Source organism: Phaeoacremonium minimum (genome assembly GCF_000392275.1).
Source record: "Phaeoacremonium minimum UCRPA7 unplaced genomic scaffold PA7_03_scaffold_393, whole genome shotgun sequence".
In the NCBI taxonomy this organism is placed as follows: Eukaryota; Fungi; Ascomycota; class Sordariomycetes; order Togniniales; family Togniniaceae; genus Phaeoacremonium; species Phaeoacremonium minimum.
Genome location: NW_006921296.1, coordinates 244,970 through 267,251, shown reverse-complemented (window position 1 = coordinate 267,251; position 22,282 = coordinate 244,970). Strand labels below are relative to the sequence as shown.

The following is a 22,282-nucleotide window of genomic DNA, read 5'->3' as shown; positions in this document are numbered from 1 at the left end:
CAAGTCACGTCAAAGGGAGTTGGAGTGAAGTGAGATAGATTGGCCTGTGGCGTTGGGCATATCGCCAGCACAGAGCCTGAGGGTTGATTATCAGAGGTATCGGTAGCCAGGGGGCATCTCGGTGGCTGAGACTCGCCTGGGGTCATGCGTGCGAGGTCTGGTTCCAAGGAGGCTCTTTTGAGTCATGTCAGGAGAAGGGCTTTGCCTCCTGGCAGAGACACCTTCCAGACCCGACAGGGCTTCGCGTCTACTCACAGCGCCGCCTTCAGGATGGTCTACGTAACTCCAAGGGGGGTGTCCAGGAGATGTTTTGGACGGGATATCATTCTACGGTTCGGATGGGGCTGATGGGTAGATGTAACCTCTTTTTCTCTGCCCTGGAACCAAGCATCATCGTGGGAGGCTCGTCACCTTTTCGCTGAAGGTTCTCGAAGAAAAAAAAAGGTAGAGTGAAATTGGAGGTTTGTGCGCCGAGCCTTGGAGGCGCTAGCCTGCAATCATCCTGCGACACACGATCTCTGGGAGGAGGCCTGCTCGTTCACGCTTGAAAAGAAGGAGGCTCCGTCTCCCTGCATTCTGGGGCCTCTGGGCGCATGGGATGGACTGGGGTGGAGGGTGGAGGGTGTCCAGGCGTGTAAGTAAATAGAGGCTCGGGCCAATCACGGCTCTGCGCTTCCGGGTGGTGAAACGGCTGACCCTTTTTTACCAACTCCTGGACTCGTTCTCCTACCTGAAATTTGGTGGGGTGACGAGCACGGCGATCGTTTGATAGTTGATAAGTTGTTTTTAATGTTATTATATTGAGGGCAGCAGAGAGCTAAGAGGGAAGAAGGAAATAATATCCGTCAGTGAGCTGGAGTTGCGGCGAGGCTTTGCATATCTGCTGTTGGCGATGGCTTGCATCTACCTGGATGGGCGGTGGGTTGGCATGTATGTGTGTCCTCATCCTCACAGCCCACAACTGAATCTTGGGCTCTTCAGAACCTGAGTCCACCCTTCTGCCCTGCATCAGATCATTTGGATCTCTTTTCTTAGTTGATCTCACCGTTGCGGATAAATCCTGCCGTGTTGCCTTTGTGAGAAACAACGGCTCAAATTTAGCACATGCACAGCTGACAGTAGTTTATTATTATCCCCCTCCAACCGCAGCTCAGCGGGATGCTGGATAATTCCATTTTGACTTGACTTGCCATACACCACAGAGACAAAATTGTGCGTGGTTCCTTTCTGAAGAGAGCGCGGTTTTCTTCCAGTGCCCTGGCCGCCAAGCAGGGCAGTGGAGAGTGTAATCCAAGGTCCTCGATGCTTGATCCATGGGGATGCGCACGCATCGCATCGCATCGCATAGCGAGCATAAAACGAGCGAATTCTCCGCATTGCCCTGCGGAAATCACGGCGACCAGATGAAGGGGGGGGGGAAACCGGGCTCCCAGAGACTGAGCTCCCAGAGCTTAAACTGCTGGATATGCTGGTCGAACCAACGGGAAGCTTTCCAAGGCCGATCTCGTGTCTCAGGACAGGCGAACAGCCACCCGAGAGCCGCGCGATGGTGGTGAATCTGTAATGGGCGGATCGAAAATCATTGCTGCGGCGTGGATCATTCAATGCGCACCGCTGCAGTTTACACTATACCGTACTATGAATTAACGTTTGCTGTGCCCTGCTGTGCCCTGCTGGAGATCATGATGCGAGGCCTTGCAGCTCTGCTGTGTCGGGGATGCGTGCGGGATGCTTGCCAGGTTTGTACTCGAGTACGTGTATGACATGACATCTCCTAGTAGTGTAGACACCCATGTTGTTCCTGTAACAGCCCGTTGAAGTTGCCAGCCCACGCGAGAGAGAAAGAGAGAGAGAGATCCAGCGCAGCCCCGCCCTATCGCGATTTCAATGCAGCCACCCCTCAGTCACTGAGTAGCGCTCTCCATAGCCCCCCCCCCTGCCCTTCGGTAGCCTCCTTGAGCCCCTTAGCCAGAAAGGTGTCTCGCCAGCGACTCCCATTGGCCGATGGCTCCGTCTCAAGTTGGCCGTTCCTGCGTCTGCCCCCTGGCTTCCTCAGGGGCCGTCCAGGATACTCCATGGGTTTCCCAGGCCTGACGGGACGACGCCTGGGTTTTCTTCCAACTTCACTCCTGCCACTCACTGCGCTCAGAAACATCCAGCCCATCCAGCCCATGGCCGTGCCGCCATCAAAGCTTGGCCACCATAGGCGGTGGAGTCTGCGCAGACCCGACGATTGATTAAGGGTTGTCGTGCGTGGGCCAGGGCGGCTGTGTTGGTCCGTTCCAGAGCTGCATGCTAATGCTCGCTCGCTCTCTCTCTCTCTCTCTCTACGCAGTCAGTCAGTCAGTCAGTTAGTCAACGGCCATGACCCATGCTGCCATGGGAGGGGATGGCTCGGATGGGTCTTCTCAGGTGGCCCTGTTCCTGGACCTGGGGTCCTGGACACGGATCCTGCTCAGCGGCAAGTCGCACGGAGGTTACGTCGACTTGCAGTCTGGACAAAAAGGGCTTACCTGCCCAGTCCGAGATAGCTTCCTCTCGCTTCTCCTTTCTCTCTTCACCTTTTCTTGGCCCTACTCTCCTTCGCTTTCTCCTCCGGTCTTTTCTGTTCCTGCTCAACACTCCAGCAGTCAAGCCCTTTCATTCTTTCAACCGTCTTCTTTTGCAACAACAAACTGTCAGTTCCTGCAAGTTCAGCAGCTCTTCACTTCTACGTTCCTTTCCAACTGTATCTACCTTCTTTGCAAACGTGAGCAACTGTGTCTGCCGCAAACAAACACCACTGTGGAATCGACTTCCCATTCTTTTGAAAAGCAAAACCACCAACTTTCGGTCCTTCACGAACCATCACACAAACAGGAGAACTCCTCAGGACGAGTCAGGAAAGAAAGACATCCTTCTCTCTTTGAGCCTTTCACGAGTGTCATAAGACAAATTCATAGACTCGGGATCATCGAGATATCCGAACAACCTAACAAATCACACAAGATCCGATATATCAACTCCAAAACTCATTCAATATGAAGTTCGTCACTGTCACCCTGGGCCTCTTCGCTGCCCTGACGACCGCCTACTCTCACCCTCGCCACCCTCACTTCGTGTACAAGCGCCAGAACTCCACCAGCTCTGTCACAGCACAGTCCGCTGCCGCCTCTGAGGGGGCCGGCCTCACCACCCTGACCGTGGTGACCACCTCAGTCCACACTGTCATCTCGTGCGCTGCTACCGTCACCGACTGCCCGGCCAACAGTGCCGACCTGTCCACCCTTCCCGCCTCTGCTCTGTCGACCGTGGTCGTCACCGATGTCATTGATCTGACCACCACTGTCTGCCCCGTCACCGAGGCTTCTTCCATCTCCACCTCCGTGCTGTCTGCCCACGAGTCCGGCGCTCTCCCGGGCGTCACTCGTTCTGCTGCCGAGAGCGCCACCGTCACTGCCGCCCCCGACACCACCTCAGCAGCCGAGGCCGTCTCAAGTGAGTCCGAGTGCCCGCCTGAGGTCACTGAGGTTGTCGTGTCTGAGAGCATCGAGACCCTCACTACTGCCAATGCTGTCACGATGACCCTCGGCGGCGGAAACGGCGACCGTGTTGTCACCACCACCATCACCAAGAAGGTCAAGTCCACTCACTACGTGACCAAGACGAACATCCACACCAGCACTGCCGCTGCTGCTCAGGTGACCAGCGGAAACTCGGCTGTTGGCGACAACTCTGGCTCAGGCTCAGGCTCTGGATCCGGCTCCGAGGACACCACTCTGGACGCCACCACCACGACTACCATGTACACGACTGGCACTCGTACTGTCACTGTTAAGAAGGGCAGCAGCACTGAGACCGCCCAGGCCCAAGCTGGCTCCGGCTCCGACTCTGGCTCATCCGGCAGCTCTGACGTCGACACCGGCGCCTGCTCCTGCCCGGCTGCTGATGCCCCCGTCACCGTCACTCTCCCGGCTCAGACTCTCTATGTGACCATGACCGTCACCGCCGGCTCTGCCGCCGAGACCATCGCCAACAACAACGCCGCCAAGCCCGACACCACCACCGCCGAGGAGGCTGCCGCCGCCACGACCACCGAGGCCGCCGCCCTGGAGACGGAGAGCGAGTGCCCGCCGGACGTGATCGTCACCGAGACCGTCACCCCGAGCTTCGCCCTGTCCAACTCCACCGCCTCGGCCACGGGCACGGGCACCGGGGCCGCGGCCGCGACCAACGGCCTCAAGTTCCGCCGGAGCAAGATGCTGTACCACTAAGCGTTTGCCCTCTCTCCCTCTCTCTCTCTCCGCTTAGCGTAGTGTATGTTTTAGGTTCGTTCCAGGGATGATGGGACGATCGGGTTGCATGGGAAGGACGATGATGGCGCCTGCCGGTGGCGGAGCGCAACGCATTATAGAAAGGGAAAGAAAAGGGATCAAAGACCAGCTGGATCTGCCTACTGGGCTTGCTTTGGTCCATTTCTGCTTTTTCCTTGGGAATAAACGGTGGGGAAATGTTAAACGGGACTGTGTCTTTGGAGATAAGCGCCGCGCCCTCGACTGGGCTGGCTGGCCTTCATTCTGTTCTTGTACAGACAAAATTCAAGTGGTGTGGTTTTTTGGGGAATCTAACTCTCTGTGCCATTGTGATACGCCTTTGAACGTGACTGTTGGCCCTGCTTTGTGTAGATTGATATGTTTTGATGAGACTGGTGTCTACCGAGAAGGGTCACCGTAGACATGCATCTGCCATGTTGAAGAATTTTGTACTCATCTGATAATATATGTTCTGGTCATAAATTGGGTCATCTCAATCGCGTTATTCATACAGCCATTATCATCATGCCCAATATACACATCGGGTGTCATATCAACCCAGTAATACCTGCTCGTACTGCTGAGCATCCAGGTTCTGATGCAGAATCCTCTGCAAAGCGGCCTTGCTCTTCGTAATCGCCGGTATAACCCCGTCGATCTGCTGGAGGTTGCCCTTCATGCTGTCCATATGGCTGCCGATCTGCTTCGAGATGGAGATCAACTCCTCGTTCTGTAGATCCTATTGAGATCATTAGCTGGCCATTCTCCCATCGCGAAATCATAGATAGTTTCTCGAGCTCACCTGGAACACACTGCCGCTCCCTGCGCCCTGAGACTTCACGAGTTCCAGCGGCTGCTCATCGGCCGCGTCTGCTTCCCCAACCTTCTTCGCCGCCGGCGCCAAGGGGTGCTCCCGCTTCCTCCTCTCTCGCCAGCCCCTCGCCTCGGCGCGGGCATTGGCCACCAGGGTGTTCAGAGCCGCATAGTCCTTCTCCAGGGCGGCCTGTTCCTTCGCCTTCTCGCTCTCCAGCAGAGCGACGCTATGGAGGAGCGGGTTGAGCGCATTCTCCAACGCCTGGATGCCGTCCACCGTGCGCTCGAAGTCGAAGTCGTCCTCTACCGCGGTGCGGTTCGCCGATGTCGTCGTGGCCGTCGGCGGGGGAAACGGCATGCCCTTGACGAGCTTGGAGCGGAGGCGGCGGGTGATTACGGACAGCGCGGCTGAGGCGTGCTCGCGCCTGTTTCGGGTGTCTTGTAAGCGGAGCAGGACTGGCCGTTGTGCGTCGGACAGAAGAGAGGTGATGGCGGCGATGGCGGGAGGGTTCAGGGGTGCCCACTTGGCTTCGATGGTCTTTCGTGATACCTGGCGTGTTTGCGACTTCAAGTGTCGGTACGGGGGCTCTTCTTCCTCTTCGACGGCTGGCTCAGGCTCGCTTGGACGAGACTTTCTTGCCCTTGGCTTGCTGGATGGCGCTTCTCCTCCACTGGAGCGGCGGGGTTTTCGTCGAGCAGGTTCTTGACTTTCCGAAGGTTCGGCCTCTTGCTGAGAGGCGTCCGATGTCCTCGTTCGACCACGACGTCGAGGCTGGGAGGGTTCCTCCTGCGCTACTTCTTGAGACTCGGCGACTGACAGCCGTCCACGACGCTTGGCCCCTTTTTTGACGTTCGCGTTCTCCTCCCCGAGAGAAGGTCGGCCACGTTTCCGCTTGGGTTTCTCAGCGCGAGTTTCAGTAGGTTCTGGTCTGTTCTCTTCATCGAGGCCTTCCTTCGAGACTCGTACCCGCCTCCTAGGCTTTGATGGTTCTGGAGCACTGTCGATGGCCAAGTCCTTGCTTGGGATCTTCGCACTGAATATCTCCTCGGCATTCCAAGATCGCCGCTCCCGATTGCTTCGTCTGAGGCCCGAGCTGGGCGTCTCATCCTCGACTTCGGCCTCTTCGTCCTCCCCCGGCCGAACTACTCTCTTTCGCATCTTATTGCCGGTTCCCACGCTCTCTTTCAGTGGCCGACCACGCTTGCGGGTGTGTTTCGCAGGCTGTTGTTGTGCCTCTTCGTTCTCATGATCTACTTCTTCCTCCTGGCTCGCATTGGACGCCCGACCCTTTCTTCTGCGTGGGGCTTTCTCAGATGGAGCCGCAGTTGTTTCTGTAGTATCGGGGCCCTTGCTAGGCCTTCCGCGCTTTCTCGGCCGCGGCGCTTCTTCATCGTCTTGCTCTTCGTGGTCTGCGCGATGAGTCTCCGTAGCGACCCCGTATGTCTTCTGAGTTTCGCGACCCGACGCGTCTTCGTCTGCAGTAGACGCGCCTGCTGGCCGACCGCGTTTTCTCTTCTGCTTTGGGGCTTCAGGCGCCTGCTAAAAGTTAGAAAGTGTAAACTAGCATTGAAAGAGACACGGCTTACCATGATGCAGGGTCTTTCCACCAATTTTGCGGAATTGTGTTGGTGATAGTCCTGGATGTTAGATGTGGGAGGGTATCGAGGGGACGTCACTAGCCACATCTAAGACCCCAGAGATATAATTGTGGCACTTGAAGTGTGGCTTTCGAGGGGATGGTAAGTAGAATCGCAAGACCCTGGGCGGCCCGAAATTTCCAAGAGGCTAGGCCCAAGAGAGATTACCTGCACCGCTTGCCCGGTCAACCTGAGGTGTCCGCAAGGATTGCGAAAGAACCATCTCGTTAATGTATGATAATAATAAAACTAACGTTGTGGACTCGCAAATAGTGTGATGCGCATCCAATCTTGCAATTCTCTCTTCTCTCCTCATCCAAACGGTAGCTTGAGCCATCACCGGTCCAAGCTGTCAACTGTCCCTCTTTGAATTACACCATTTACGTTTCATCTTCGTGATTGTACAGTAGCTGTGGCTTGATCCAGATCCGCCGCGCTATCTTATCGGACCCCCTCACGCCGACCTTAGGTACTTACATCATTTGGTCCCCGGATTCTGATTGCCTGTTTTCGTCAAAGCTCCTTGCTGGCCTATTGACGACTTTTTCTTTGCGTTACTACTACCCCTTCACCCCATCCAATCTCACGTCGCACCGGTCTCAAGATGCGTTTCTCGACATCCTCTGTCCTCCTGGCCCTGCCGCTGTTTGCGACCGCTCAAGATAGCCCCTTCGACCAGTACAAGGCCCAGTTCCAGAACTTCCTGGGCAACTTTGGCTCCTACATCCCCAACCCCAGCAGACATGATCACGCTGAGGCTGCAGAGACCAAGGCTGGCGCAAAGAAGATGGACATCTTGACTCTGGACAACTGGAAGGAGACCATCTATGCACCGGTCAAGCCCGATGCGACGAAGCCGGAGGAGTGGTGGGTGTTGATCACTGGCCGCAACAAGACTTGCTTCGGTAGGCTTTTCCATTCTACTGCTCAGCATCAAAATAATAATTCATATTTGCTAACGCGATGGAACAACAGGGCACTGCCTGAAGGTGGAGGCTGCCTTCAATGAGACTGCCACCAAGTTCGCTACTCTCCCCAACGCTCCCCACGTTGGATATGTCAACTGCGATGATCAGCCCATCCTCTGCAACGCTTGGTCCGCTGGAGCTGGCACTCTCTGGGTCTTTGAGGTGCTCCCGCCTCCGGCCGAGACTGACATCTACCTGAAGCGCCTTAACCTGACCACCACCGACACCAAGACTCTCTTGGACCTGTACGCCGCCGAGGACAAGTCTTCCTTCAAGAAGCACGAGGGCTACTTCCACCCCCTTGACGGCCCTCTGGCCAAGAACGGCCTGGCTGTCCCCATTGCATATCTCCTGTGGGGCTTCAACGCTGTCCCTAGCTGGATGATGATGTTGGGTGTCTCCTTCATCAGCCGCACCATGATGTCTCGCCGCATGGCCAACCCGGACCAGCGCCGACCTGGTGCTCCCCCTGCCGCTGCCGCTGCTAGATAAAGACAAGGCACAACTGGGAGATGTTAGTGTAGACTTCAATGGATAATCTAGGATGATGGTGGTTGAATATTGGGCGGAGGTTCTGGCGGGTTGTTAGCTATGCTTATTGGTCTGGCATAGGTGTTGCTTGCCTCGGATGATGGGTTATGAATCCAATGGCTTTAGTGTACATGATTTAATAGTCCTCAATAGGAATTGGTTGATGGAGAGCAAATCATAATGTTCGTTCACATGTTGCTTGTACATTCTCGAGCCCCTCCAAGACTTGCTCTCGGAGCTGCCCATTCGCAAGGCGGCCGTAGCGGAGGTCGCTCATGCTGCCAACTGTCTGCTTCACAGTGTTGAGCAATTCAGCCTCCTCGGCTTCAAGATTCTGGAGCCTTGCTTCAAGATCGCTCGCAGCACTCTCCAACTCTTTGACAATGGAGATGAGACTGTGCTTGGGATCTTGGATTCCGGCAGCCGTGCCATACAACTGACATTTCATTAGCAAACCGCTGAGCATGCATGTATCACAAGAAAACGTACTGCGCGTTCTATCTCTATCTCATCATCAACTTCATGGGACTCTGCCTCCCTTCTCGCTTTGACCACCTCTCGCCGGAGGCGTTTCCCGTTTCTGCTCTCATCTTCGATGCTGGAAGAAACAGAATCTACTACGGAGTTTCTCTGCGTCTGGAGGTCACGATACAATGTACGTATGTGTGGCGATGACTGCTGTGAGCGGGGAAAAAACTCAGTGAATTCCTTGAGTGAGATGATAGCCGGTAGCTGAGCTGGGATGAGGAGATAATTCTCTAGAATTGTCGATTCGGTAGGCGCCATGTTTGACTAGTTTTCGCAAAGAAATCAAATAAGTATTACAGAGTATTTTATTCACTCCTAAGACGGTTCTGTCGCCCCTACTCAATATCACGAGCAACGTGTTGGGGGTGACCATAAAATAGGCCCGTTAATTATCCGTCGCGTCACGCCTCAACCTTAGAGAGCTCTCGACGCGTTTTCAACGGTGCCCTTTAAACACGCTTTCCTTCCCCACGTGACTTCCTTCACCACAACTCCTTGTTCACTCTCAACCTCACCTTGATCTCACAATCAACATCTGTGAACCTATTACCAGCCCACTTAGTTTACTTATTGAGCCACTTGGTAGCAGTTTCTAGGAGGATCTCAGAATCGTCTCACTTTGGTCATCACCAGCCACAAGAAGATGGCTCCCAAGGGTCAAGCGCAGCCGCCGTTCTCCAAGGATGAGCGTGTTCTGTGCTTCCATCACGAGATGCTTTATGAGGCCAAGATTCTGGACATTCAGCAGGGCGAGGCTGGTGAGGGATGGCAGTACAAGATCCACTATAAGGGTTGGAAGAATACCTGGGACGACTGGGTGCCTCAGGATCGAGTGAGGAAGTTCACCGATGAGAATAAGGAGTTGGCCAGCCAGTTGCATGCACAGATGAAGGTGCATATGCAGAAGGGCTCAAAGCCAGTCAAGAAAGGACCCAAGGCGAATGGCTCAGACTTCAGTTCTGCTAGAGGTAGCGAGGAGAGAACGGGGGCAACTACGACTACTGGGCGTGGTCCTAGGCGTCAGCGGGACTTTGACTTGGAGCAGGTGAGTGTTGGCACCCCTCCCAACCCCTTTCCTATTGTCTTTGTGAAAACCTATTGTGCGGGCGTACAACCTATTGTCTGGGCACAATAACCGGGCTTCAATATCTGGGCAACCCACTACAGGCAACTGGAGTAAACCACCTTCTGCACAAGGCAACTTATCCAGGACAAACTTAATATATTCTCCTCGATCCGGGCCAACCCTGCTTTCGTTCGCCTATCCCCTTGCGCACACTTTCCTGGCATCTTTGGAACAATCTTTTTTTTGCTGTCACAGCAAAGCAGAAGATAATTACCGTCATCTCACGACGTACGCAAGCTTCTTCCATTCACTAGCTCTGCAAAGGGCTAGTTCTCAACAGAGAAGTCATCTTCCGTTTGTTTGAGATCACCAGCTCCAGAGATCCCAGACTTGCAGATTTGCCCCTATTTTATTTTGTGGGAAATCACGTCTCAAACCTCAAAGTTGTGCCCCTGTGCCCAACCGTGAGGTCTTCGCCAAAAATAAAGCTGCTATCCTTCCCACTTCCATCATCTCTCCCAGCAATCCTTTCGGCTCCCCATACCTTGTCTGTCATATCCCTTCCGGCAATTGCGTCCCCGAAGGAAATTGAGATCAGATTTTCTCAACTTAGCAACGAGAGGCTCACATCGCCAACCTTTTCGACCAACGCGTCACTTTTTACCCCTTCGACATCACCTTTTTTGTCCTTAAGGAAGCAACTCATATCTCATCCATCGATTCCGGCATATACTGGACTACACAAAACTCATCTTCCTTGGCGCGTAAAATTTCGAGCTGTGTCATCAGTGCAAACTCCTGAACGATTTATCCTGTTCAAGCAAATTGTGGTCAAACTTCATCATCATCGACCAGCTTCTAACCCTAACCTCCTCCTTTCCTTCAACGGGGAAAGACCTTTCCGCCTTCACAAAATTTGGGACGCCCTCAGTACGGAATCTCATCCTTCCAAGACGGACTTACGCAACCATCTCCCCCAAATCCTGCATTTCCTACGATCTCATTTTCGGGATCATTCTCATCTCTCCCTTCGCATAATTGGGCAAGTACTGTCCACGTCTTGCCATCTGAACTCGGAATTGTCTCCTCCTTATTCGGATCTCACCTCTGGAGTCAATCACAAGCACTCTCGCATCATCAGGTCAACATGGCTCCTGAGACCTTCGAACAGCGTGAGGCTCGCTGGGCGCTTGGCGAGGACAAGAAGGGTTTCATGAACCTGCCGAAGAAAAACTTCAAGTATCTCAATTCCAAGAATGAGTGCATGTATCCGGCACAGGACGGTATCAGATTCTGGAGACCTGATGAAGGCTGCAAACCCATCGAGGTGAATCCAGCAATCGAGCGAGCCAGGAGAAATGGCACATTGACCTACGCAATGGAGCGTTACTGGAGGCGTTTCCCTTACGACATGTGTCTTCCAGTCGCGGGCATACCGCTTGATGAACGACGTGCAGAGCAACAGTCTGCAGAGCCAGCACCGAGCAGAAAGAGGAAAGCCGTTGATCCACCCGCGGAACCAGAAAGACGGAGCAAGAGACTGCTCCGTCCAGAACCAGAAGCAGATGAGCCGATAGATCAACCCGTATGCGCCAAGGAGCTGTCAGCGGCACCTCTACCTACCCCTGAGTCGGAGGCTATGTCTGGGCCCGAGGCTTTACCAGAGCCAGCACATGGAAAAGATGGTGCTTCTACGGTCGAGCCCGAGATGGTATTTGTGCCAGAGGCGGGACAGCCCGCAAACGAGAAATCACAGCCTGAGCAAAAAGTACAAGCTCCGCCAGCGAACTCTAAGCCCAAGCCTAAGCCCAAGACAACTACAAAGCCAAAGGCTGAATCAAAGGCCCGTGTGAGCAAGGCTAAAGCCATCAGCAAGTCCGAAGTCAAGGCAAAACAAGAAAGCATCGCTGAGATCCTGGAGGAAAAGCTCCTCGACAACAAACTCCCTGAGCTTCGGGATCCCAAATCTCAAGGAGACTCGTGGTTGGCACGCCAAGCGCAACAGAATCGGGAGCCTGTAACCCCCCTTTGGACACCAATTTTGCCCAAGAAGAGAGACCCAGCCGCTGCCCAGGGCCCCCCCGGATTTCCCGGTCTCAAACCAGACTTGTACCGCCCGGCGCCCGCCGTGTTCTTTGTGCCGTCGCGACCCTCGCTTGCAGGATGGCATAAGTTGATTGCTGACGATGTTGAACTCTCACAGGAAGATGGCTTTCACAGCCGGCCGTCCATTAAGCTTGTGATGCCCGACCACCTGAAGGCACTCCTCGTGGACGATTGGGAGAACGTCACCAAGAATAACCAGCTGGTGCCGCTCCCTCATCCTCATCCAGTGAACGAAATCCTTGAGGAGTATCTCGCATACGAGAAGCCGCATCGTGGTGAAGGCACAGCTGCCATGGACATCTTGGAGGAGACAATTGCTGGCCTCCGAGAGTATTTTGACAAGAGTCTCGGCCGCATCCTCCTCTACCGGTCAGTCTCATAGCACAATGCTTTATCAATCCTTACAAGTTTCGCTAACGTACATTGCAGCTTTGAGCGTCCCCAGTACTCTGAGATCCGTGGAGGATGGGAGACAAGTACGGATGACAGCAAGAAGGAGGGCCCGTGTTCCACCTACGGAGCTGAGCATCTCTGCCGTTTGCTCGGTGAGTATCTCATGAATACCAGTCTTCCGTCCATGGGCATGCTGACGAGATTCTAGTCTCACTTCCAGAGCTAGTTGGTCAGACCAACATGGACCAGCAGTCTGTCAACCGCCTGCGAGAGGAGATTGTCAAGCTCACCAACTGGCTTGGCAAGCATGCTACCAAGTACTTTGTAAGCGAGTACGAGATCCCGCCGCAGGAGTACATCGACAAAGCCCGAGGTGTCTAGGCGGCACGCGAGGCTGGCGAGGCTGTTGATTCTCCCAACTCGCAGCCTCAGCGAACTGTATTCACCCGAAATTCACGCACCATTGGCTGATCCCAAGTGGTCAACTCGCAATAAGGACATTTGCACATCCGTCCACTGATCAGCGAGCTTGAGGATTTCACGAATTGCCCCACCTTGACGAGATGAATTGGCAGCATAGTGTTCGCCGCTGTCACTTCGGCTGAACCCCTTAATATCATACATCTGTCCGCTGTTCTGAGTAGAAGGACAACGGCCAATAATCAGCAGGAGAGAAACATTCATAAAGCACACAACATCGTCAATCACCCCGGACATCAACTTTGCTCATTTCTCTTTCCATTTTTCAGTCTCCTTGCCGCTGTGACAGACTTCCTATGACCACATCTCTCGTGGTTGTATTCTCAGTCTCTGGCACTCTTTGCGGTGTACATGTGGTTACGGCAGTTTTCAGGGAGCCGTTTCATGGCTCTTGTTCTTTCACGTCTGATGGCTTCATGGAAAAGGCGTGGCTATGGTTCTTTTGCAGCGGTAGTGGCATCAGGATTGCCAGGAAGGGATTGGCCGCCGTCATTGGCTCTTTCGAGGCATCGTGCGTAGACAAACGAATCAAGGATATTGTTGACATTCATGTGCATTTGGTTTGGGTGAATTCTTCGTGGTATTGATGACTTGCCAACATCTACGTCTTCCGGCCTCGAGATATAATCAAGTGTAGTAGGATGGTATGCTTTGTTTTGTAATGTGTATGATACAGATATATACAGATCGTTCTCCCTAGTTCATCTTACAGATGCCTATGTTGATCATCAGCAACGGCTTGGATCCTCCTCGGCGTTTCTCAATCAGAAGCCTAGCGCAACCACGTATCATCGATCCTCCTCGCTCGGCCGACCGCATCATCTCGGTGACTGCCCCTCGACAGAGGGTCCTCAAACCCCTCCGATTGAGCTCACATCTTCTTCCTCTGACCCCCAAAGGCGCAGACAGATTCACCTCGGCACCGCCTTCTCCAGGTAGAAGCCGGGCTCGGGCCGCCTCTCGTCCTGCATCTCCGTCTTGGTCAGCGCGTGCTCGACCTCCTCGACGCGCACCAGCTCCTTGACCTTGAAGATCATGCCCGCGAACTGCGGCGACACCGGGTGGAAGACGGTCTGGCACCGCCGCCGCAGCCCCAGCGCCTGGAGCACGCTGCGCGTGCGCGTCGGCAGGCCGATGGCCGAGCGGTGCAGCGTGATGCGGAAGAAGGACATCGTGTATGCGCGTATATGGGGGGTTATAGGAGTTCGCCGCCGCGCGGCAGGGCGTTCTCGGGAGATGAGAACACGATCAGGCGCTGGGAGGAATGCCCGTCGAGGGCTCTCTCTAATGTCGTCGGTGTTACGCTGTACTGGGCTGGGTCTATGCGATTGTGGTCGGTTAGCAGGAGAATGGACTGAAGGTGTTTTGAATGGCGGAAGCAGCCTTCGGGAGGCATCTCTTCTAGGACTTAATTCGGGGGCTATATTTAAGCAGAATAGTTTAGTTACCTTTACAGCGCAGTTGTCTGGCAATTGGGGCGGTGGTGTTTCGCGAAGGACAATTGAAGTTGCAGTCTTGTACGCTGATAGTCTAAGGTTCGACAATTTTTTGGAAGCTGTCGGTGAACACATAGTCTCGGTGGACTCACCTCACCTTAGCGTTCCCGCGCATCGGCACACCCCACCAAATCAAATTGATCACCACTCGCCCATACAGCCGCAACTAATCGCATGTGACAAGTGGTTCTGGAAGTACGATAGTCAACACAGTTAACGATCAGAAAGTCAATGTATTAAGTCGGCTACACTTGAATCATTGCTCTTACAGTCCCGACATTCCTCCACCGACTACGTGTAAACGGGGATGCAACCATAGGTCCTTGCTCTAACGGACAGATTCTGAGTACAATATTCCACCAGGAACTCCCTTCTTCTATTATTTCTCTCCTAGACTCCTCACATCTGCACCTCAACACGGCCCTCACCGCCCGGTGGGCCAACCTGCTGCAGCGAGGGCAGCAGATAGGTGATATCATCCCAAGGATGACGGTACAGACCAGTGCGCAATCTCTTCTGGTCGAGGTAATGGGCAATCAGACCAATGCTACGACCCAGGACGAACAGACCATTCAGAACACCCATGGCGAGGTAGTCCTCGGCCTCCTCGGCACTGAAGGCACCGCAGTTGCGGAGCAGGTCAACGAAGCAGACAGCCACGCAGCCGTCGACGTTGAGGATGAGGTTGTCCTTCTTGGACGTGGTGACGGTCTCAACTGCCAGGGCGTAGTCAAGCATCTTGTGGCTAGGGAACTTGGCCTTGACAAACTCCTTCACGAGCTCGACACGCAGATCGGGGTTGTTCCTTGACTTGACACGGTGACCAATACCCGGGATCAACTTGTTCGCCTTGCGCATGCTGTCGACGAACTCACGCGGGCTTAGACCCTTGTCAAAGGCCTTGGTGAACTCCTCGGCGGCACCATCAAGAGCACCACCGAAACGAGAACCAATGGTCAGGAGACCACTGACCAATGCGCTGATGAGGTCCTTGCCAGCACGGGTGGTGATGATGGTGTTCATGGCACCTGACACGGCCGGACCGTGGTCGGCAGTAAGCATGAGAACCATCTCCAAGAACTTAGAGGCATAGTCGGGCAGACGGCGACGGAACCACAGAAGAGACATGACACCACCAATGCCAATCTCCTCCCTGAAGACGTCGGAGATGGGCATTCCAGCGTACAGCAGCTCCTGACCACGGTCATCGGAGATTGTGGATATGAAGGCAGCAGGCTTTCGGATAAGACCCAGCTCTTGCGCCCATGAGTAGTCAATGGGGATCTTGGGCACCATAGGCTCAGGCTGCGGCTTGATAGTGCCCTCCTTAACGAGCTTCTCGTAGACCTGCTTCAGGAGGGCAGGCATGTCCTCGAATGTGGTAGGAACATAGAAGCCAGCTTCCCTCATCATCTTGTTCTTCATCGCCGCAGTCTCAAGCTGAGAGTTGGCAAAGGCGCCAGCGTGGCCGAACTGAACCTCGGTCTTGAACATGCTTGCGCAAGTACCGATAGCCCATGCGACAATGGGCTTGGTAATGATGCCTTGCTTAACAGCATCAATGACCTTGTATTCCTCTACACCACCAACCTCACCGAGGAGCAGGAGGATCTTGCACTCAGGATCCGCCTGGTATCTCAGCATGTGGTCAATGAAAGTGGTTCCTGGATATCTGTCACCACCAATGGCAACACCCTCATACACGCCATCGGTTGTTTGCGAAACGATGTTGTTCAACTCGTTAGACATACCGCCGGACTTGGAGACGTATCCGACGGAGCCCTTTCGGTACAGCTTAGAGGCAACGATGTTGTCCATCATACCACCAGTGTTACCGATCTTAAAGCAGCCGGGCTTGATGCCACCAACGGTAGCGGGTCCGATGATGGTCACACCCTTCTTCTGAGCAACATGGGCGATCTCTCGGGCACGCTAGAATACTTGTTAGTTTTCCTTCGCAAATATGAAGCTGTGTTTATATAGACACGTACTCGTTCTGGAACACCCTCAGCGATGATGGCAATCGTCTTGATCTGAGGATTCTCCATCAGCTCCATGGTGGAGCTGTAGACACTTCGGGAAGAAGCAAAGTTGACGACGACATCGACGTCGGGGTGCTTGGCGACAGCCTTGGACACCTCCTGGTAGACTGGCAGCAGAGTCTCGCTGGTTCCCCAGTACATCTTGCTGACGAACTGACCACCGAAGGTGTAGATGATGCCGGCGACGGAGGGGGTCGTACGCTTGCAGATGAAGTCGAAGTCAAGCATGCCCTGCACAGCACGGGGCTGCATGCCGTAGACGAAGCATCTGGTCTTGTTGTTGAAGAGGGCATGAGCTGGGAGAGGGCTCAGCGGTCTGCTAGGAGCAGCAAAGCGGCGGATGTTGTCGTTGGCGGACAGGCCGCCCTGGGTGCCGTTCACACCATTGGTGGCGGCGGGAGGGTTGGCAGATGTCGCAGTCATTGTCGCAACCGTATGTGATTATAAAATGGCGAACAGGACGCTCAGGTGAAGTGTCTGGTCAATTGTTAGCCCTCTGTAACGCTACGTTCAACAGTTTTTAGCTCCAGCCTATCTCAAGCTGAAGGTGCAGCCATCCACTTGAAGCTCCCACGAGATGCAAGCATAGAGTTGCAAATGCGTCAAAATCACAGGTGTAAGTGCTTTTTTGGTAGGCTTTTTTCTTCGGGATTCATCGGAGCTGGTGGGCTTTGGTCGACTGCGTGTCCTCGGAGCTTTCGAGTTGCAGCGCGTGCAGCTCGGCGGAAAGAGCTACAGAGCCCCCGACGAGCGAACGTACCTTTCTTTTCTTTGTATGCAAATGCAGCCCGAGACACCTCCAAGGCAATCAATGCGTTCCAGATCACTAACCTGAGTGGAAATGAAGAATTTGGGAAAGAGGTTGAATGAGGTCGTTCGGAGTGCGAGAGGTGGAATCGAAGAAGGGATGGTGGTGATTTTTTTTGGTCTGCGTTGCGTTGCTCAGGAGTGACGAAAAACGAGGTGGGAAGCAGCTCAGGCCCCCAGCAAACCTAATGCAGGAAGCGGGCGGGAAAGTGCACTGTACGGTACTGTGCTGCAGTGGTGCGGTGTATGGGTGTGGGTGTGGGTGTGGGTGCCCTGTAGTAGGGGGTTCGTTCTGGCGGTCGGTGTCGGTGGTGGGCGAGTTGGATTGGGGCCGGGTGTCTTCGCTTCAATCCTCGAGTGCCAAGCGCCTTCCAGCTCCTTCCTGTTATTTTTGTTTTTTTTCTTATGACACTCCGTTTGATGACCGGACTTTCGAGTACTCGCACTACCCAATAGCGAGTATTGCTGTAGGGATGGTGGAAAGTACTACCTGGTTAGCATCGATGGCCAATTTCGACCAAGAAAAAAAGTTGGGGAACTTCGTTGGCGTTTGTTGAACCCCGTTGAGCGATGCAGCTCCTGCTGATCGAAAAGCCCAGCGATTGTGGTGAGATTGGATTGAGAGAAAGACCCCTGGTCCCCGCCTTTGAGCTTGGGATGCACCGGAGTGACGACAAGTACCGGTACGCACAGCCTGGAAAGCAGTCCCCCGCTAGGAGGTGCTAGGAAGTCTTAGGCCCGCCCACTCTCTTTTCAGGTACGACAGCTAGCTGGTCTGGTGGCCTAGCACCCCGTAACTCTGCCTCACTGCCCCAGCGGCGTTTCTTGTTGCAAAAATAGACAAGACAAGACAAGATGGAGAGAGGGCTCACACGACAGCGACAGCGATGGATGCCCGTCTGCAAGTAACTCGTTCAATCAGGCGCCGCCAACCTACAGCCGTCTTGCCTTACGAGTCCCTTCCCCTTCCCCGGGGCCAGAGGATCTGGAAAGTGCAACGCAACCCCAATATGAATACTAATCAAGAGATCTATCCGTGATGCAGATAAAGATAGATACAGATACAGTAGGCAAAAACGATGGCAGATAACGGTGGAACAAATGGAATGAGGAATGCGGGATAATGAGATACGGCCAGTCTCACTCGCCCTCCCCCCATAACTCACTGCAATAGATGAGCCTGCAGCGGGTGGTGGGCGCTGTGTCACACATTGATGGATCCCATTAGGTATTTCGGGACGCCCAGCAATGACGCATCCCGGTACGGTACTGTAGGAGTGTGCGCACGCACGCACGCAAGCAATCAATCAATCACTCAATTGAATCAACACCCGATCGAGACTCGACGATGGCCCCGACACTGTCGGGCTGCAAATTGGCGCAAGGAGGATACGCTTTCCGCCATTCCGTCATGAGGTCGGCGCAAAGCCTACCGCTAGTATTCTGTTCAAATGCAATCGCGTTTTGGAGAACTGGCCTGCCTCTTCCAGGTACCGGAGCATCCCCAAAGCTGCCTCCGTGCACCGGAGTCGCAACGGGGACACTAAGCCGGACCCTCGTCCAAAGCGCGAAAAGCAAACATGACATAGATAATGAAATATTGGCTGGCAAGCCCCCGAAGTCATCATTTCGGACCCCGAGGACCGAAGGACATGACAAGACAGCAGCATGCTGCGTCTGTCAGGTTGGGCAAGAGGGCTGCTGATGGTAACAGCACCGAAGAGCTGAGCTGCCTGCAGCGAGCTGACCTGGATAAGAGGATTTCGTTTGATCTCTGGACTGCCCTTTGGGATTTCGGCTGACGGTGACGGTAGCAATTGGATGTGGAAGCGGCAACGGGAGTCGGAGTGGGATGGATGCATACGCAGTAGATGGATTCCCCCAACTTAGCGATTCATCCCGTTCAAGTCCCATCCGCAGTGAGAGATGCTGTATCCCATCGCATCCATCCCATCCCATCGTATCGCAATCGTCAATAGCAACAGCAGTCTGACTGCATCTTGCCTTCCCCCAGCACCAACAAAGTAGCCAGCTCGTGATTCTCTGATGGCAGTGACCAACACCTCACTCGAGATGGCGCACACCGTAAAACTGCGTAGCCTCTGTTCGGTTTGACTGAAAATCCCAACTTTGTTGAAGGGTTGCTGGGCTAGTTGGCCTGGACGACGAGGTGCAAGTACCGGTACCTTTGTCCACTTAGACCGCCGGTGCTATGCCGAATGCCCAGTCGTCCCCAAAGGTTTTTTTTTTTGGTGCTGGATTTCGGCGGCCAGAGGTACCTTGTACCCCCCTGCACTACCGCTAGATGGCTCCCTGCAGCCCCAATGATGTGCCAGCAGTGGGTGAGGGTGGTGGCTTCCTTCCCTAGCTGGGAGGTGCGTGCCTGCTCCCCCAAGCGCACCCCCCTTCCCTTCCTTCCCAAATTCGCACCGTGCACCCTTGACTGAATTCGTGGAGCTTGTTGCGTTGCTGCCATCCTCGATTTTTTTGTGAGAAAGCCAAACACCGAGTCGCCCAGTTCCCTCTCCCGCCTTTTTCTATCCAGACTCTCGCGATCTTGCTTTTACTGTCCTCAAGACAAACTTTTGCCGTAGTAACGAAACCAAGACTGTCTGTCTCTCTGTCTGGTCAAGTATCTGCCACATTCGTAGGTTCGTCCGTCCCTTGCAGCAGCTTGCTCCTGCGCTCGCATCTCCAGTTGGGCGGTGGGCAATGCGACGCATGAGAGCGGCCCCAGCATACCTGCTTCATCACCGCTCCACAAAGCGCTCAATTGCTTTGATTGCCAATGCCGATGCTGGATTGTTCAAGCACTTGCTGACTTTTTTCCCATAGTTTGTCTCGAAAACAGAAATAGACTTCAGGAAAAACAATTCACCACATACCTCTTCACCACCATGTCTGCCAAATCCATCTTCGAGGCCGACGGCAAGGCCATCCTCAACTACCACCTCACTCGCGCTCCCACCATCAAGCCCTCGCCTCTTCCCAAGCCGACCAAGCACAACCCGCCTCCCAGACTAGCATCTCTCTACTTCCCAGAGGATGCCAACCCGGCGGATATCCTCGACCAGGCCGAGGTCACCTACCCGTGGCTGCTCCAGCCCGGTGCCAAGTTCGTTGCAAAGCCCGATCAGCTCATCAAGAGGCGAGGCAAGAGCGGTCTCCTCGCTCTGAACAAGACATGGCCCGAGGCCAAGGCCTGGGTTGCCGAGCGTGCTCGCAAGGTCCAGAAGGTTGAGCACACAGAGGGTCTCCTGAGCCAGTTCCTCGTCGAGCCCTTCGTTCCTCACCCCGCAAACACCGAGTACTACATCAACATTAACTCCGTCCGAGATGTAAGTGATGAGCGTTTTTTTGCGATTTATGAGTTACTTCACATCTGCAATGCCAAGCATGGGTTAGAGAGATAGCCCCACACAAGATGGGAGTTGCCGGTCAGAAAGCCATGAGATTGAGTGATCAAATGGGCTTTGGCATAACAAAACAGTTCAAGAACACAGAAATCATGTTTTGGTTGGGCTCCTGGTCTCTTTATGAGAGTTGTGGAATTGCCTTGATGTGCGGTGGTGGATACCGTTTTCCCTAACAACCTCCTCTATGGGTTTAGCTGGGACCCTACGGACGAACGGATGTTTAGCACAAATCCCTTCTGCACTGCTGTGAGCCGCTGCAACCCACGCAAGAGGCTCACACTGCATCCACTACCATTTACCCTTCACCCCTGTCATGATGAATATCCCACGCAGTTCGCCGCGTTCTACCAGTGACTAATATGCATTTGCTTGACATAGGGCGACTGGATCTTGTTCACGCACGAGGGTGGTGTCGATGTCGGCGATGTCGATGAAAAGGCTGAGAAGCTTCTGATCCCCGTCGATCTCTCTCAATATCCTTCAAACGACCAGATCGCAGCTTCTCTCCTCAGCAAGGTTCCCAAGGGTATTCACAATGTCCTCGTGGATTTCATCACCCGCCTGTACGCCGTCTACGTTGACTGCCAGTTCACATACCTCGAGATTAACCCTCTCGTGGTTATTCCCAATGAGGATGCTACCTCTGCTTCAGTGCACTTCCTAGACCTGGCAGCAAAACTTGACCAGACTGCCGACTTTGAGTGTGGTGTGAAGTGGGCTATTGCTCGCTCACCTGCTGCTCTTGGTCTCACCAATGTTGCACCCAGCTCAAATGGCCAGGTGAACATTGATGCTGGCCCGCCGCTGGAGTTCCCGGCTCCTTTCGGACGTGAGCTCACTAAGGAGGAGGCGTACATCGCTGAGCTGGACGCCAAGACCGGTGCTTCCCTTAAGCTGACTGTCCTGAACCCCAATGGTCGCATCTGGACTCTCGTCGCTGGAGGTGGTGCTTCCGTTGTCTATGCTGATGCCATTGCCTCGGCTGGCTTTGCCGATGAGCTGGCTAACTATGGTGAGTACTCTGGTGCTCCCACCGAGTCACAAACCTACTACTACGCCCGAACTGTTCTGGACCTGATGCTCCGCGCGCCCATGTCCCCCAAGGGCAAGGTCCTGTTCATTGGTGGTGGTATTGCCAACTTCACAAACGTCGCTTCTACCTTCAAGGGTGTCATTAAGGCCCTGAAGGAGTTCTCAAAGGCTCTCAATGAGCACAATGTGCAGATCTGGGTCCGTCGCGCCGGCCCCAACTACCAGGAGGGTCTCAAGAACTTGAAGGCGGCGACTGTAGAACTTGGCCTGAACGCCAAGATCTTCGGGCCTGAGATGCACGTCTCAGGTATCGTACCTCTTGCACTTGTCCCCGGAAAGTGGGAGGAGAGCAAGGCGGAGGAGTTCAGGGGTTAGATAATAGCCGTTCAAAGGCGAATAGAGAAGGATTGAAAGAGTACGATGGATGAATACCTAGCACAGTTGTCTGTCATATTTACAATTGTACGTTCATAAGAGTGACGGAGTGTGAAGGGCATAGATAGAGCTCTGTAATCTGACCGTCGTTAAAAGTCCAACTACTGCTATTGGCTCTTCGTGAGGCGCAATGTACGTTGGGATATATTGGTGTCTTGTGTTCCAAAAACATGCCAAAATCTTGTTCACGCACAATCTATTAACCTATGCTATCCAAAGTATGAACTTTCCAGTCTTGT

At 54.0% G+C, this 22,282-nt stretch overlaps 8 protein-coding genes across 8 annotated transcripts; 5 read left to right on the top strand and 3 right to left on the bottom strand.

The window, feature by feature from the left end:
• Window positions 1–3,020: 3,020 nt before the first annotated feature.
• Window positions 3,021–4,253, top strand: UCRPA7_5151 (putative lustrin a-like protein; the record flags this gene model as incomplete). Its single annotated transcript, XM_007917698.1, has 1 exon — window positions 3,021–4,253. The coding sequence occupies one exon, from the start codon at window positions 3,021–3,023 to the stop codon at window positions 4,251–4,253; it is 1,233 nt and encodes a 410-aa protein (XP_007915889.1).
• A 592-nt stretch (window positions 4,254–4,845) lies between these two features.
• Window positions 4,846–6,695, bottom strand: UCRPA7_5150 (hypothetical protein; the record flags this gene model as incomplete). The annotated part of the gene is made up of 3 exons (XM_007917697.1): window positions 4,846–5,031; window positions 5,095–6,642; window positions 6,693–6,695. The coding sequence occupies 3 exons, from the start codon at window positions 6,693–6,695 to the stop codon at window positions 4,846–4,848; spliced, it is 1,737 nt and encodes a 578-aa protein (XP_007915888.1).
• Window positions 6,696–7,347: 652 nt separating this feature from the next.
• UCRPA7_5149 (putative peptidyl-trna hydrolase protein) lies at window positions 7,348–8,203 on the top strand (the record flags this gene model as incomplete). The annotated part of the gene is made up of 2 exons (XM_007917696.1): window positions 7,348–7,648; window positions 7,719–8,203. The coding sequence occupies 2 exons, from the start codon at window positions 7,348–7,350 to the stop codon at window positions 8,201–8,203; spliced, it is 786 nt and encodes a 261-aa protein (XP_007915887.1).
• Window positions 8,204–9,413: 1,210 nt separating this feature from the next.
• On the top strand, window positions 9,414–9,905 carry UCRPA7_5148 (putative histone acetylase complex subunit protein; the record flags this gene model as incomplete). The annotated part of the gene is made up of 1 exon (XM_007917695.1): window positions 9,414–9,905. One exon carries the CDS (start codon window positions 9,414–9,416, stop codon window positions 9,903–9,905), a length of 492 nt encoding a protein of 163 aa, XP_007915886.1.
• Window positions 9,906–10,983: 1,078 nt separating this feature from the next.
• Window positions 10,984–12,716, top strand: UCRPA7_5147 (putative histone acetylase complex subunit protein; the record flags this gene model as incomplete). The annotated part of the gene is made up of 3 exons (XM_007917694.1): window positions 10,984–12,311; window positions 12,372–12,487; window positions 12,556–12,716. The coding sequence occupies 3 exons, from the start codon at window positions 10,984–10,986 to the stop codon at window positions 12,714–12,716; spliced, it is 1,605 nt and encodes a 534-aa protein (XP_007915885.1).
• Window positions 12,717–13,726: 1,010 nt separating this feature from the next.
• UCRPA7_5146 (putative 50s ribosomal protein) lies at window positions 13,727–13,987 on the bottom strand (the record flags this gene model as incomplete). Its single annotated transcript, XM_007917693.1, has 1 exon — window positions 13,727–13,987. The coding sequence occupies one exon, from the start codon at window positions 13,985–13,987 to the stop codon at window positions 13,727–13,729; it is 261 nt and encodes an 86-aa protein (XP_007915884.1).
• Window positions 13,988–14,710: 723 nt separating this feature from the next.
• UCRPA7_5145 (putative atp-citrate synthase subunit 1 protein) lies at window positions 14,711–16,776 on the bottom strand (the record flags this gene model as incomplete). The annotated part of the gene is made up of 2 exons (XM_007917692.1): window positions 14,711–16,243; window positions 16,303–16,776. The coding sequence occupies 2 exons, from the start codon at window positions 16,774–16,776 to the stop codon at window positions 14,711–14,713; spliced, it is 2,007 nt and encodes a 668-aa protein (XP_007915883.1).
• A 3,281-nt stretch (window positions 16,777–20,057) lies between these two features.
• UCRPA7_5144 (putative atp citrate lyase protein) lies at window positions 20,058–21,983 on the top strand (the record flags this gene model as incomplete). The annotated part of the gene is made up of 2 exons (XM_007917691.1): window positions 20,058–20,498; window positions 20,955–21,983. 2 exons carry the CDS (start codon window positions 20,058–20,060, stop codon window positions 21,981–21,983), a joined length of 1,470 nt encoding a protein of 489 aa, XP_007915882.1.
• Window positions 21,984–22,282: the final 299 nt, after the last annotated feature.